Source organism: Podarcis liolepis (genome assembly GCF_965112155.1).
Source record: "Podarcis liolepis genome assembly, chromosome: 3".
Taxonomy (NCBI): domain Eukaryota; kingdom Metazoa; phylum Chordata; class Lepidosauria; order Squamata; family Lacertidae; genus Podarcis; species Podarcis liolepis.
Window position 1 is genome coordinate 92,255,700 of NC_139557.1, and position 15,054 is coordinate 92,270,753.

Sequence of the window (15,054 nt, forward strand, 5' to 3'; positions counted from 1 at the left end):
GGCCAACACTCTTCTCTTATTTAGAACAGCCTGACTATATATCCCTGGCAGATGGTTGTCAACCTTGCCTTGAAAACCCTCAAGGAGGCTTATTCCACTGTTGAGTTGGCTTTAGAATGGAGAAATTCACCTAGAGTTTTAACCTAAGAACCAGACTTCCCTGCTGTGTCCCAGGCTTTCCAGTTGCCTAGCCTTTCAGCCTGATGCTTAAGGGTACACTAAAGATAACCTGAAAGTTTTCCATTATGTATTAGCACTCCCTTGCATATCTGAGCATCTTCTAGCACCACACCCTTTTGAACATGTGCACATGCATGTGCCCCTGAATGATCTGGAGTTGCTAACTAGGATCTTTTTTGAAGTAAACATGACTGCGTTGTGCCTGGAAATACTATTTGATGCCACTGCACTTAACCATTTTGTTAGAAGCAGGGAACAAGTGAAACCTTTTCTGTGTGAAACCTTTCCTGTACCCAGTGGAAAACTCAATGTTATCCTTTGCTTTTTGTTCTGTCTCTCAGGTAGCTTCAAAGCTGCAGCCAATGGGAGGATACTGAAGAAGCACTGCGAGTCTGAACAGCGCTGCTTGGACCGCTTGATGAATGATGTCCTTAAGCCGTATGTTCCTGCCTACCATGGGGACATAGTGAAGGATGGGGAGCGTTACAATCAGATGGAAGATCTCCTGGCTGACTTTGACTCTCCCTGTGTCATGGATTGCAAGATGGGAGTCAGGTCAGTTTTCCTTGGTAGCTAAGGGCACAACCTGCCTCTTCCCCAGCTTCATCCAGTAACAGCAGAAGCATGATTTCATCTTGCAGTGCCTAATGCCTTTCTGCTCCCCCACAGGAGGCAGGAAAATGCTGAGCATGAGGTCATCATGCCACACATTTCTGTTACTGCATTTACTTGGAAGATGGCGGCAGCCACACATCTCCATAATACCTAGCTAGGCTCTAAGGGTGAAGCCTTTTCCCAGCCATTTGGGTGGATGGATTTCAGGTAGCAAGAAAGGCTGGTTTTAAATTGGTGTATCACTTTGAAACCAAACCCCCATTCTTCATATGTTTCCTAAAAAATGGTGCAGATCTGACCACTAAGCCAAGCTTAGCACCGATATAGGCAGGACTGTTCCAATGCATTTTGCCGCCTGAGGGCAGATCAGCTTAGGGCACCCTGTCTCTGCACCAAGTCAAAATGCACGATACCGCGATATTGTTTTGGCATTTGAGGCAGAAAATCCCACAAGTACCTCTCCCGCTAGTTGTCAGTAAAAATACAAAGGTAATAAATGAAATAACTTTCCCTAATGGCAGAGCTTGCTCTGACTTATAGGCCTTTTGGCTCAGAAGTGAGTATAGTAATAAAGATGACCTTAGAAGACCGTACTTTTCAGTTGAATAGTATTATTTGGGTGAGCTGTAAATTGGGAGCAGAGGGTGAATACTGCGCAGTCCTCACCCAAGGTTATTTAAACCAGGTTGGCTGTGGGAATTCCTGATAAGCTGGGCTACATCATGTCAGGTTATTTTCATAAGTTAAAATGTATAATTCTGCCATACAGTCTCAAATTCCTCCTGAACATTACCATGACAAAATGCAAAAGGGGTCTCCTGATTATTATTAGTAGTAGTAGTAGTCGTAAAAAATTAATTTAAGTGTGGGAGATTAAAATGAAAGTCTTGATGTTTACCTGTGAAGAAAATGTCTTCAGTGAGCCGCATATCTGGAGAAACTTTAGCTGAAGTGGCAATTTAGATACTGAGCCACCCTCTTCCCAGCCCCCTTTCCAGGATAAAGAAATCCACTGTCCGGTGTCATCGTGAGTTTACTCGTTGTGAGGAAAAATGCCGTTTGCTCTGTTTGGCTTGGAATCTGTTTGCGCTGAGGGAAAGCAAAGTTCAAATTAACTGCATGAACAAATGGAAAAACATTCTAAGCTGGGTTAACGAGTACTTTCCCCCCAAAAAAGTACATCCTTGTTCAAGGAGATAGCGGAAGATTTTGCCTCGCAGTTTGTTTGACCTAGAAGCAACTTGTAGGTCTGCTATACAAGAGTACTTCGAAACTGGTGGCAACTGTACAGAAACTTGAATACTTTCTGAGAACCCTTGGCCAACTAATTCAAACTGGAGCCAAAATGCTTCATTTAATGGTACAAAGGATACCTTTTTAATATTCAAATATATTATACAATATACAAGAGTCGGACAAGATTATTATGGCAGGAAATGGGTGATGCCAGAGGCAATAATAATAATAATAATAATAATAATAATAATAATAATATGCCACCCATCTGTCTGGGTTGCCCCAGCCACTTTGGACGGCTTCTAACAAATATAAAAACATAGTAAAACATCAAACATTAAAAACTTCCCTATACAGGGCTGCCTTCACATGCACACAATTCTCCATTCAGACAAATATGAGGCAGTATTACTGGTCAAGGACAGAGTCTAGCAGCTGAGAGCATGGAGTCAATGAGGGGTGTGACCTGGGGACGGGGAGGGCCTAGGAGAGTCCCCAGGATTAGAGATTAGATTGAGAGGCTCCCTATCCAATCCATGACATAAGATTTCACAGACAAAGGTCTACTTCAGTTTATACCAAATTTCAGTGACTTGGTATATTGTGAAGGGAAGAGGGGGTGATCTGGAACTGGAGATTACACCTGTTGGTGATAACTCTGGCTAGTATTCGGAGGAATATAGCCTCTCGTTATATATACTGGATAAGCCCTGTTGTGTGGCATATGGAATGCTGAGAAGAACTGAGTCAGCTTTGGAATTTTATTTCAAATATCGGTTGCCGGGTTTTTTAACATTAATGGTCACAAATTGCTCGGCTGAGTGTTCATTTTCTCAGTTTTCTCAGATATTAAAAAACGCAACAGAACAACTATGCAACAAGGCAGGTTTATCTCTACTAAGAAGCAGATGTGTTACGTAAGATTAGTTTTGAGGAACTGATCAAAGACTTTGCAATTAGAAAAAGCAGGAAAGTTTTTTTCAAATATAAGGTGAATACAAAGTGAAGGATAACGTGAAGTATACAAAAAACCCACCACATTATTTTCTATATTATTTCAGGTTTTGTTTCATTTCAAAAAATGCCATTTTATTTTATGGTTTATTATTGTTTATATTTTAAATTAGATATATACATGGAGGCACCAAAAAACTTGAGTGCTTAGGGTCTTAATCCAGCCCTGCCCACCACATTCGCCTCTCTGGCTTGTATGAAACATTTGGAATATGGTTTTATATCTGACACTCCTCTTGTTTGGAAGGCCTACAGGCAACGGTTCGGCCTTCCCCTTCTTCCGAGACACAAAACCTGCTGCAAAGTGCTTAGTAACTTTCATGGCTGGGAGCAGATTTGCATTAAAGTCTGGATATGCGTTTGGCTCCCAAATTTACTGACTACAAATCTGTAGTCAGCCTTATCTCTACTAAGTCAGCAGACGTTATTGGAGCCAGGAACTTAACATTTAGGCTTGTTTGGGGCAGCAAAAAAGTAACTTGAGGAAGCGCTGCAGGGTGACTGGCATAAATTTTGCTGACCCAAGAGTGCCCCATTTCAAGCAGCTGTTACTAATAGAAAGCAGAGACCTCTAGTGGGCAGATGGGGAAGACATGCTTAGGAAAAGTGTCTTTTCTGAATCCTTGTCCTCCATCACAAATGGAATTAAAAATCAGTAGGATCCCTGCATTTGAAGAAGGCAATGGATGCACAGAGTGGCTCACTCATTACTTTCATTATCCTAATGGGTGATGGTGACCAATAATAATACTGCCAAATTAATGCCCTCTGAGTGGTTCACAATTCCAGGTGTCCTTATATCTGAAAAGGATGCTGAATTTCAAACTGCTCATGAGAACTACCCACCTGTATAATTTATGGCCTTCTCATGCAATTATTTTATCCTTTCATGGTTGCCTTACCACATGTTGTTTGAAAGAGAGGGCTGTGATCTTTATTCATGGGCACCTTCCATAAATGTTAAATACAAGTGTTTGGTTTCCAAGAATATAAAGTGTTTGAGCAGTGCACTAGATCAGCCTTTGGCCTGATCCAGGGCAGAGACTGCTCTTAAGTTCTGAGCTCAAACCGGCACATGTATTTCCATTGCAGATATTGCTCTTTTGAGGATGTTTTGCCCTAGTTAGTTGCAAGTTTCTACCACGGAGTCTTGGTAGGAGATTAACTAGCAGTACGTGGAAGATTTCTGACCTCACTTTCTGGTTTCTGGAAATCCTAGAGGATCAAAATATGAGGGAGGCCAAAAACTTGCCCCCCATAGTTGGCTGTGATAGATAAGTTTCCGAAGATGGTGAGAGTCACACTTAGTGTCCTCTCTGCAGAACCTACTTGGAGGAAGAACTAACAAAGGCCAGGAAGAAGCCAAGCCTACGGAAGGACATGTATCAAAAGATGATTGAAGTGGATCCGGAGGCTCCGACTGAGGAGGAGAACGCCCAGCGTGCCGTAACCAAGCCCCGATACATGCAGTGGAGGGAAACAATAAGTTCTACAGCGACTCTGGGATTCAGGATTGAAGGAATCAAGGTGAGGGTTTCAAATCTATCCGGTGCATGACAGAGATAATAGGTGGGATATTTCCTGAGAAAGGTGCTTGTCGGGAGTTCTGCCTTTGTCAATAGAATTCAGTATACTGCAACTGAATCCGCAGCTAAACTAGATGTTTAAGCAGTTTTGCAGAGTGCATTGTAATGAAGTTCTAGTTCCACCAAGGTCAAACGAGCTCTTTCACTGTCAAGCTGAAATGGCAGTCTTTGAATGTGCGTTGTAGAAAGTGCATGGGAGAAGAAAGAACTGTGAGTCAGGTTTTTGTACACTGAATAGAGATATACTTTAAATATATAAAGTGGTGTATAAATTAAATTTTTTAAAAATGAAAATCCTGTAATCCCTTTATTGAGGCATAACCCTTTGTCCTCCCTCTGTATAAACAACATAAGTAGATACAGATAGGTGAACAAAGATAGAAGGCACCTGCCATAGTTCCTGCTGCCTGCCATCCCTGGGATTTTAATTGCTATCAGCCAATATATAAACATTATGCATGCATGGAGCTTTGCCATGTTGGTTTATGTAAGGTTGCAAAGTTATTCTTTAGGCAGGTTGCTTTGCCGATGGAAGTGAGCAAACTTGTGAACAGAAGAAGCAGAAGGTTGTGTTCCAGCCTTAAAAACAAAAACAAAAACAGAACCTTTAAAAGTTCTGTTTGGATGCAAGTGGCCAGTTCTGTTTTGAGGCTTGGTTTTCCTGTAGCCTCTAGCCCTACAGCATTCCCCGGATATCCGAGCAGTTATGGGAGCTTGGTGATGCATGGCTCACCCCATGGCTGGAGGCCGCAGGCATTACCACACTCTCACAGCTGCTTGGATATCTGGGGAAGCAGGAGAAATGAATTGGAATGGAAACATAGCACCCTTTTGCGACTTTCAGCTGAGTCCGTGGCTGGAGGCTTCAGATACCAGCTCTCAACACAGCTAGGCTGCCAGACAGGAAGTCTTAAAGCAGCCACAAAGCAGTAAATAGCTGTCTGATTCCACACTGCACAAGTTGTGTGTTTTTTTTTTTTTTTAAGATATTGTTAAATTGTCCCCTGGCACTTCAGTGTGCATTCATGGAAGTCAGGTTCTGAACATGTGCTGAAATGAGAACCATGGGTGCAAAAAGGTGCTGTGTCTTCATTCCATCTGAATCTAAACAAACCACATGGACTTGCTCAAATTAGTACTTTTGGCTTATAGAATTTGTGCTGGCTTATAGAATCGTAGGGTTGGGAAAGGTCCCCAAGGGACATTAGTCCAAACCTCTGCAATGCAGGAATCACAGCTAAAGATTCCAACCTCTGCTTAGAAACCTTCCAAGGTAGCCCATTCTGCTTTGAATTACCGTAGTATTGCAGAATACTAAAAGATGTGGGCTAATTTATATGTTTAGAGGTGTTTGCAAACCCTGTGGATTTCAAGGAGTTTGGTTAGTAGTGCTGGAAAGGTTCATGCCTGAGATGAATTGATCATCAGCCTCTGTATAGCACAGAGGTTTATACTTGCAAACCATTTCACACGTTGGCATGTGGGACAAAGGGCTGGACTTGGCAATGCAGATCCCTTCCTGTAATTTCCATGGCTGAAGAAAGAATATTGTATGGTGTTCAAAAGCTGTAAATACCCCCAACCCCCCGAAATAAAACCATTCTCAAGTCTTCTCTGGACCGTCTGCAAGTCATTCAACCCATGACTGTTATTTAAACGATGGCCATCTTGTAGCTTTGCCCTGTTGTAGGTTATTCCGCATCCTGTTTAATGAACGGCAAAGCCGTCTGTTGACACAAGTGTGTTCTTCTGAGTAATAGCCTTGGATTTCGTCATTGCTTTTTGCAGAAGGAAGATGGCACCGTGAACAGGGATTTCAAGAAGACCAGGACAAAGGAACAAGTCATGGTGGCCTTCAGAGAATTTACGAAAGGAAATCGTAACGTTCTGGTGAGTCGCTGCAGCTGGTTTCCTTATTAGTTTAGTACCCTAGGTTTCTTTAATATCCACAGTTACACGCTAATGTGAAACCTGCTCTCTTTCCTCGGCAGTTTATGTTATGCATCCAGAAGATGCGCAGTATCTTAACTAGTTCAGATTCTTGGTTAAGCTGGTCCAAATCCTGTCTGTAATGGAACACTGAAAATGGGATTTCTTGAATGCTAGGGAAGTAGAAAGGTTTTTTTTTATGAGGCCCACCTATCAGGCCTACACCCTTGACAGCGTCATCTTCTTTGCTAAGCACTTTGATGAAGGAAAGAGTCCTGGACTGGCTCTGGGTCATGTCAGGGGAAACAGGCAAGAACTGTTGTCCTTCTCTCTGTCTGTCTGTCTGTCTGTCTGTCTGTCTGTCTCACACTCTCACATACACATAAGGTTTAAACAGAAAGTTGGAAGTTTATGGTGCCTGGTTGGCAGCACAAGTGGGTCTATGAGTGTGGTAGTGACCATTGCCAGATTTATGTATCAGCTAAACAAACTAGAGACCCACTCTCTTGGGGGCCCCCAAAAAATTAAAGAGGGAAAAACCTGGATGTATATTTCCAAAATATAAGATAAAAAACAAATCAAATAAAATCTACATACAGCAACAGTGTTTTGTGTTGTGCAATTATTTCACTATTAATATACTTCTTCTTAATTGTATTTCACTATTAATATACTTTTTCTTAATTGTATTTGAGTTAACAATTATTTTGATAAAATACATATTTTGTTATGTGCAAATGGCTTTGGATACCTATTAGGTCCATAAATTACCATATAGCATATATTCAACACAAAAAACAGCAAGAATTTGTTGTTGACAAAGGACAGCTGGACATATAAAGGGCCCCATTACCTTCAGTCGCTTAGGGCCTCATCAAACCTCAATCCGGCCCTGGTAGTGACCCATTCTTAGTGGCTTTCCTGACAGCTGAAGGCATCTTTCCTTCAAGGCATAATGGAGAGAGCTCCAATGTTCAAACATGGTTACAAAACCTCTTCTATTTCACTACGAGAGACAAGGAAACTACAATCCTGCTGCTCTCCCTCGATCTGCCTACTGCTTTTTGGTCCAGAGGTGTGCACCTGCTGTAACATTTGACAAATCTTCCTCCTTGGTGGTGGCTGGAGCTTGAAGGGGCAAGCGAACTGTTTAGAGAAGCCTGTCAGGGGACGAAGAAAGATTGATAGGTGTATCCATCTCACATAATTTTAGGCCACATGGGATTGCTCATAAATTTCTAGTTACAAATGAAATGCAAGTACCCTCTGCAAACTGAAAAGATCACAAATACGTGCAGGAGGAGGCCTTTTAGCTTTCAGTGAGCAACCCCTGCACCATTACTGAATCTTGGAACAATGCCGTTGCTGAGGGACGAGGAAAGGTGGGTGCATCTTGTGATTTGAGGAAAATGGCAACCCTTCCAAGTAAACCGTAGGGTTTTGTATACCTGGAAACTGCGCTGAAGCGCCCCACCTTTTTATTTCCTGGAAGCCAAGGGCTGGGAATCCCATCAACTCTCCTAAAGAGTTGATCCCACACACACATCCAGCCCTGTTGCTTGGTGAAATAGCTCTAAATATTTTGCACCAAATCACCCTGGTGGGTGACCTGACGCCAGGAAGTGGTGGGAGGTACTGCAACCTTGTTGGCTTCCCTTGACCTCGTCAGTAGATTTCTGTATTGTTGAGTATCGTGTCCATCTGAATTGTCGTGCCAGGAACGGACCTGGAAAGTCCAGGATAATGGTGGTGGCAGTCCTTTCTGAAGTGCAAGACTGAGAAAGTGGAGCTAGAGGACTTTTGATTAGCCTTTGGAGTGTCTCATCTTGTCCTGATTTTAACAGCTACATGAAACCAGTGGGAAAAGTTGTATGAAAACTAAGTGCCTTCAATATGCAGGTGACTAACAGCTCCACCTCTCTCCCCCAACCTCCTGTTAGATGGGAATGAATGCATTTTTGCATTTCCTCTGCAAACCACCCAATTGGGCAAGTGAGCTCAATTTTAGATCCCGCCACGTACAGTCTCAGACGAGCATCTCTGAACCTGGCTCTTTACCCATAGCAGGTTTGCAGAGAGAGTTTACAATGGATGGTAGTTAATGGGGGCTTCTTCTGGAGCCAGTGAACAAAGCTGGTACGTTGCTCACTGCCAAGCCGTTCTGCTATGTGAATCATTTTGCTTGCAGTCCGGAAAGGTCTGGAAAAAAATTAAAAGTGAAATGGTTCTTGTGACCGTGACTCCTTACGTCGTGGTTGGGGGACCTGTGACACACCAGCTAGTTACTCCCATCGGCCCCAGCCGGCGTGGCCAGTGGTCAGAGAAAAGGAACATCTGCAGAGCCCCCTGGTCTTCAGTCTTGGGTGACCAACCTGTAACGCAGGCAGGAGGGATTGCCACATTTGTGGGAAGGTGCAGGGTAGTGTCTGGGTCTGCCTGCCCTCCTGCTTGCCTCTTTAATCCTGCCCTGTAGCCTCAGCCACTTCCAAAAGAGGGTGCACTTGTATATGCTGAAGCACGGTAGTACTGTCTGCAGACCCAGGACCCACATTCAATGCAAAACAAGCGTTTGGAGACTCTCTTAATATTTAAGCATATGTTGGTAAGGTGGCAGTGCTGCTGTTGTGGCCCATCTCAGATCAGGCCAGGACCCAGTAGCTGAACACCAGTTCTGTAGTGCATGATAGCATGGAATTTTGTGGGCTCTGGACCCTGCTTTTGTTTTACTTTACTTTTTACTTTTTTACTGCTGCTGCCTTGAATACTTTTCACCTCCCCACCCAGCTGCTCTCATATATATATATATATATATATATATATAATTTTAACATCATTTTCAACAATCATTTAACACAATTTCATATCTTATACAATTTGACTTCCATCAATCACATCTGAAAATTTTCCAATCTTTTTCACTTAATTTACATTTCTTAATTTCACTATTACTTTTAATTATCTTAACTAATAACTCTCTTCATAACCTTCCTTGCAATATATTCCTCCTTACAAAACTTCTTGTAATCCTACTAGCGTAATCTGTTGATTACAATTGCTTTTCAAATAATTCACATATTTATTCCAGTGCTCTGAGAATCTCTTGTCCCGCAGGTTTCAAATCCTTCCTGTCATCTTATCTAATTCTGCATAGTCCATTAATTTCATCTGCCATTCTTCTTTTGTCAATAATTCTTCTTGTTTCCATTTCTGGGCCCCAGCTGCTCTTATTCAGCCAGTTACTGAGAGGGGCAAAGGAACAGGGTTCTCTCGATAGCTGGCAGCGGTGTAAAGCGCTGGGAAGTCTGTGCTGGCTGCTTGGAAGGGCAGCTCACCCAGCTTGCAGTCCTGATACAGGAGCGGTTATTTGGCTTACAGGCAGAGGGTGTGTGTGTGTGTGTGTGTGTGTCCAAAACAAATTGCAACTCCTTCCGTTCAAACTATGTGAGGAATGTGCAGCCTCTTGCTAAGCAAGGTCAATGCTCAGAGACTGGGTGCTTCAGAAGTATTTTCAAAGCTCTTAAAAATGTTCTGTTCTTGCCACTACAGAACGGCTACCTTAACCGGTTGAAGGGAATCCGCGATACCTTGGAATTGTCACCATTCTTCAGGGGCCACGAGGTAAAAACTAAACCGCCTTTCTATGATCTCTTTTTTTAAAAAAGGTTAGAACTCTGGTCAAAGCCAAGTTCGGTTTACCTAAACAAGTTAGCGGACTAGAATATTTCCACAAGCTTTGGAATTGCATCACTATTTAATGTTCAATAAATAGCTGGCATGGGGGGGGCAAACTACATGGGGACCATAGTGCAGCCCTGGGGGACCATACTGCAGCTCTGATCAGAACCACTCCTACCCAACCCCCTGGTATTCACACTAAGTAGAATGCTCCCAGTGTGAATAGCAAGTGCAGGGCCCCCAATTTTGATCAGGGCTGGGGTTGAAGGGAGGAAACCCCCTCTCACACACCCCATTATATTCCCAATCTGGCTCCCCCCACACCGCCATTTATGTGATGAAAAGTCCCATATTTCATTTGGTCCTGAAAGTCTGAATAAATGTGTGAAGTGACCAGGTTGCCTCCTTGACTAAGGACAGAGAGAGAGGGGATTTCGCCCCCAGTGCATTGGGGGAGCTTCTTATCTCTGAAGATTCAGGCTTTTCAGTTTTAGGCTGGCACTGGGTGGCAGAACTTATTTTAACTCTCCTAAAACTGCTGCTTGGAATTGAATTTTTAACTGGGTTTGTGACTTGGGAGAGTGGATATTCAACAACTACCTTTTTTTTTAATTGGCAAAGAGAGTTTCTACTCCTCTTCCGCTGCATGTTTTAACTTCCCCGTGACCTCGAGAGCTAGCAGCCTTGTTTTCATATAACCCAAGAGTGCTATGGACACAGCAGGCCCAACACCATAGACTGCCAAGTTCTGCCTTTAGACCAAAGCCGGCCCAGCCATGAAGCAAGGGGAGGCAGCTGCCTCAGGTGGCAGAAACAGAAGAGGTGGCGCTGCCTCAAGCGCCCCACTGCCACCTTGGAAGCAAACCACACAAAAACTAGGTGCGTCTTATGGTCAGGTGCATCTTACGGAGTGAAAACTACGGTTTTCTGATCCACCCCGCCAGCCTGGCAAGCTGGTGAGGCTAGGTGAGGGCTCCTTTCACCAAGCCTGGGTGGGAAGGGAGCTTTGGAAACTGCTTCTCCATCGTGGTGGTGGTGGCAGGCGGCGTTTTGCCTCAGGTGCCAACATGTATTGGGCGAATGCTGACCGCGTTCCTTCGAATCCTGTGTGATAATCCCCTATTTATTTTTTCCTGTCGCAGGTAATCGGGAGTTCCCTCCTCTTCATCCACGACAAGAAAGAACAGGCCAAAGTCTGGATGATTGACTTTGGGAAAACCACCCCACTGCCAGAGGGAGAGGTCCTCCAGCACAACGTGCCCTGGATAGAAGGGAATCGGGAGGACGGCTACCTTTGGGGGCTGGAGAACCTCATCGAGATCCTGACGGAGTTGTCTCAGAGTGAAGACCTGCATTAAAGTCCAGCTCTGCCACTACTCAGAAGCCAGCCCCTCAAACTGACTTTCTGAACTGCACTACAAGACACTTTCTGCCCACCCTCTCCTTCCCAGTTCTAAAAGTTAGAAGCTCCTTTTATTTAAGGTGTAAATATGCAGTTATATATATGCCAGAACAAATGGTGGACGTGAAGCCAAGCTTGGGACGATGGAAGTGCATACCAATATTGACTTTTTAGTCTTTAGCAGTTAAGGATAGCATAAATTCCTCCTTCAGTAGTTCTTACGCAATCTGTGTTTAACCAGTAAGGGTTTGTACAGTTCTCATACACCTCCGTTGAATTAAGACAGTGCCCTAGTCTTGCTTAAATTCTATTTACTGGTAGCTAAAAGCTGCAGAGCGAAGGAGAGACTGAGTTGTAATTATCTGCTGCCCTCTTGTGCCCAAAGTTAGTACATTACTTGGGCCGCTGATTTTAAAGACAGTTTGCTGGGATTATAGGTGCTCCTTCCTCCTGAGAAGCTTCGGAGTCTTTGGAATCAAGAACTTAACATCCTTGGAGAAATATAACTGGTATTCTTGAACAGCGGCCTTTTAACATGTACTAACCTCGGTGTAGTTAATCTGCATACAGCAGCTTGTTGGAATAACTTAATATCAAGTCTACTTTTCAATATATTTGAGCAATTTCTTGCCGGCATACAGCAGCTGCGCAATCGCCAAGTAGTTAGTTGAATGAATAGCAAAGCTCTGTCTGCTCCTGAGGGTTACATTTGATAGTGCACCCACTTGTCTACTGGGGTTGGGTTTGGACTGCTGGCGAGAAAAGTTCCGATCCCTTGCTCTAAGCCAGGGGCTCTAACCCCCGCCAGGGGTTCCTGAACTGCGACCCCTATCATCCCCGAACATTGGCTGTGCTGGCTGGGGGCTGATGGGAGTCCACAGTTTTCCTGCGTTTGCCAAGGCTTTAGTTGTCTTGGAGCGACCTAGTAGCCCGTCAGATGAAGGGCTGGCTTGCAATGGGAAGGGCTATACCTGCCGTTCAGGTTTCTCTTTGTTAACACTGCAGACCCTTTTAAAGTGGCAAGCAACGTCTCAGGTGTGCTCTTGCAAAACATTCCAGTACTCACATCTCAAAGGGCGGCATTTACTGATGGCAGGAGGTGAGGACAGTACATTTGCTTTCCCCCTCTAGGAATTCCCAACTGCTGCAGAAACCTTGAGAAGGGGGACTGTTCAGTTGAGGTCACAGACTTTCCAGATTTGTTTTTTTCCTGGATGGTGTCAATACCGACAAATCCTTAAACCTTTCCATGTTCACGATGCATCCCAGATGCTTCCAGAACCCGTTGCTTCCACTCTTCCCAGTAGTCATGTGGCAACCCTGTTTGCCCTTGCAATGCGCTGTCTGCAGTTTCTTATCTCGAGTTGGTTCTAGCCCTGCAACAAGTGTGTGTGTTTTGCAGGATGGGATGATGCCCCTTGGCTCCTTTTTCAAGGATGCAAACATCTCGGGGGATTCCTTCATTTGTATCTCACTAGGCTCCTTCAGTGCTGTTGTAAATAGTTGCTTTGTTTGGCTGCTTTTCCCCTTCAGGTTTCCTTTGCTGTTTAATAATAGCCTGTGTGGCAGTGCCTTATGGACTACTTTCTGTTCCATTAGTGTCATGGAAAAGTGGTTTGTTTTTTTAAAAAAAAGTTCTATTTATTGCCATTCCTTTTTTTAGTTGCCTAGAACACTAAGTCTTAATGCATGGAATCTTTTAAATAATAATGTTAAGTTTTCAAAACATATTTTTTTCCATGTCTGTGGAGGGCAGGGAGTGAGTCATTGAAGCAGTGTAAGTTTATACCATTTTTAAACTTGTATTTAGCTTTTAAATTGCTTCTATTATATATACATTTTTATTTTTTTAAGCCTGTTTGTAAAACAAGATTCCTTGCTTTGTGGCTTTCAAAGAAGTGAATTGTTTCTCCAGAAGTCTCTTAAGGCCCCCCTGGAGACTGGAACTCTTGCTGTGAGGTAGTTCTCCCAACACATATTTCTCCCGGATTAGCGATGACACGAAGAACTTGCCGAGTTATAAAACTCCACCTATGCACAGTGCCTGTAAGTCAAATAACTCAAAATAAAGGCATACAAAATGGCTGCTTTTGTGCTTCTCTGTCATTGTCCTGAGGTTACCCAAGAGCCGGAGAGACTGATTTAAATGGAACCAGTTGAGGAGATCTGATCCTGAAAAATGTGGCAGGCGGAAGCTTCACGAAGAAACCAGGACTAGTGTTTTGGCTGTGCAAGATGAGTTAAAGCCATAACCTTTCGAGACAGGGGGGAGAACCTTTGTTTTACCCCAAGGACCACATTCTCTTGTGGACAGCCTTCCACACTGTAGGGGACACATTCCAGGTTCAAAAGGGGGCATAGCAATGGATGTAGCGCTTAGCAAGGCACATTATTGTCGCTTGAGGACACATTCTAGGCAAGCAAGGAGGCGGAGGAGCAGCTCCAGTGAATGGCATGACCTGGGGAGGTCCTTGGCCTGTGGGGAGTGCCAAGGGCCAATGACAGAGCCTCGGAGGGCCACACTGGACCCCCAGGCCTGAGGTTCCCCACCGCTGTTCTAAGATACTGTCAGTCTAGTTGCTGACAGCTAAGATCTTGAGAAAACAAGTTGTCTTGTTAACCTGCCTTTCAACCGAAGGAATTACCTGGTGCAATACCTAGCATTTTCAGGGATGTTTAAATAATGCATTTTCTTTATTTGGAGCAGTTTCAGGTGCAGCGCTACATTGGGGAGGGGGAATCTGTTAAAGAGCAATTGATCTCCCCTTTGTATTCCCTGTATTTTCCTGTTGCAGCTCACCAAGTAGAGAAACATGTGGACTGTTCCTTCCTCAGAAGCTAATGCATTCCCCTAAGAGGGAACATGACATGTTGTTTCTGTTGAAAGTAATTGAGTCAATTTCATGCTCTTTCTCTGCCTTACCCTGTCTAGGATATATCTGAATTTACTTTTACTGGTGCAATCCTTTCTTCAGAAGTAATTCAAACTGTGTTGCATGCTGCACACAACATTTCATCAAGGTTTCTCCACCTCAGCTGAAATACAGCTGCACTTCAGTTTTTGAACAGCTTAGTTCTCGAACGTTTAGGCTCCTGCACGTGTTAGACACCCCCTTAGTTAAGATTTGAGAGCTATCTCAACGTTTTAATTATGATAGGGAGGGGCTAGGCAGTAACTATCACACATTTTAAAGTCTCTCTCTAGCTCTGTGGTGCTAGCTGACGCCCTGTGGTACTCACAGCAGCCAAGAGGTGGCAGCACTTGGCTAGTCGCTTGCTTTCTGCTGTTCTTAATTCTCTTATGTGAAATTTGCTTGGGATGGCAGATGCAACTCCTATACCGAATCAATTGCACTCTTCTGACAGGACTGAGGCAGTGCCGCAAACAGGAGCCCAAAGATTTGGAACACGGTAGCC

At 43.8% G+C, this 15,054-nt stretch overlaps 1 protein-coding gene across 1 annotated transcript in view; it reads left to right on the forward strand.

The window, feature by feature from the left end:
* Positions 1–13,722, forward strand: part of ITPKB (inositol-trisphosphate 3-kinase B) — an 82,363-nt gene extending 68,641 nt beyond the window's left edge. Inside the window, exons 4-8 of the mRNA XM_083496051.1 lie at positions 522–735; positions 4,368–4,572; positions 6,420–6,521; positions 10,107–10,178; positions 11,378–13,722. Of these exons, the coding sequence (XP_083352177.1) occupies positions 522–735; positions 4,368–4,572; positions 6,420–6,521; positions 10,107–10,178; positions 11,378–11,593 (809 nt within the window). The 3' untranslated portion in view covers positions 11,594–13,722. The remainder of the gene's footprint in view (positions 1–521; positions 736–4,367; positions 4,573–6,419; positions 6,522–10,106; positions 10,179–11,377) is intronic.
* Positions 13,723–15,054: the final 1,332 nt, after the last annotated feature.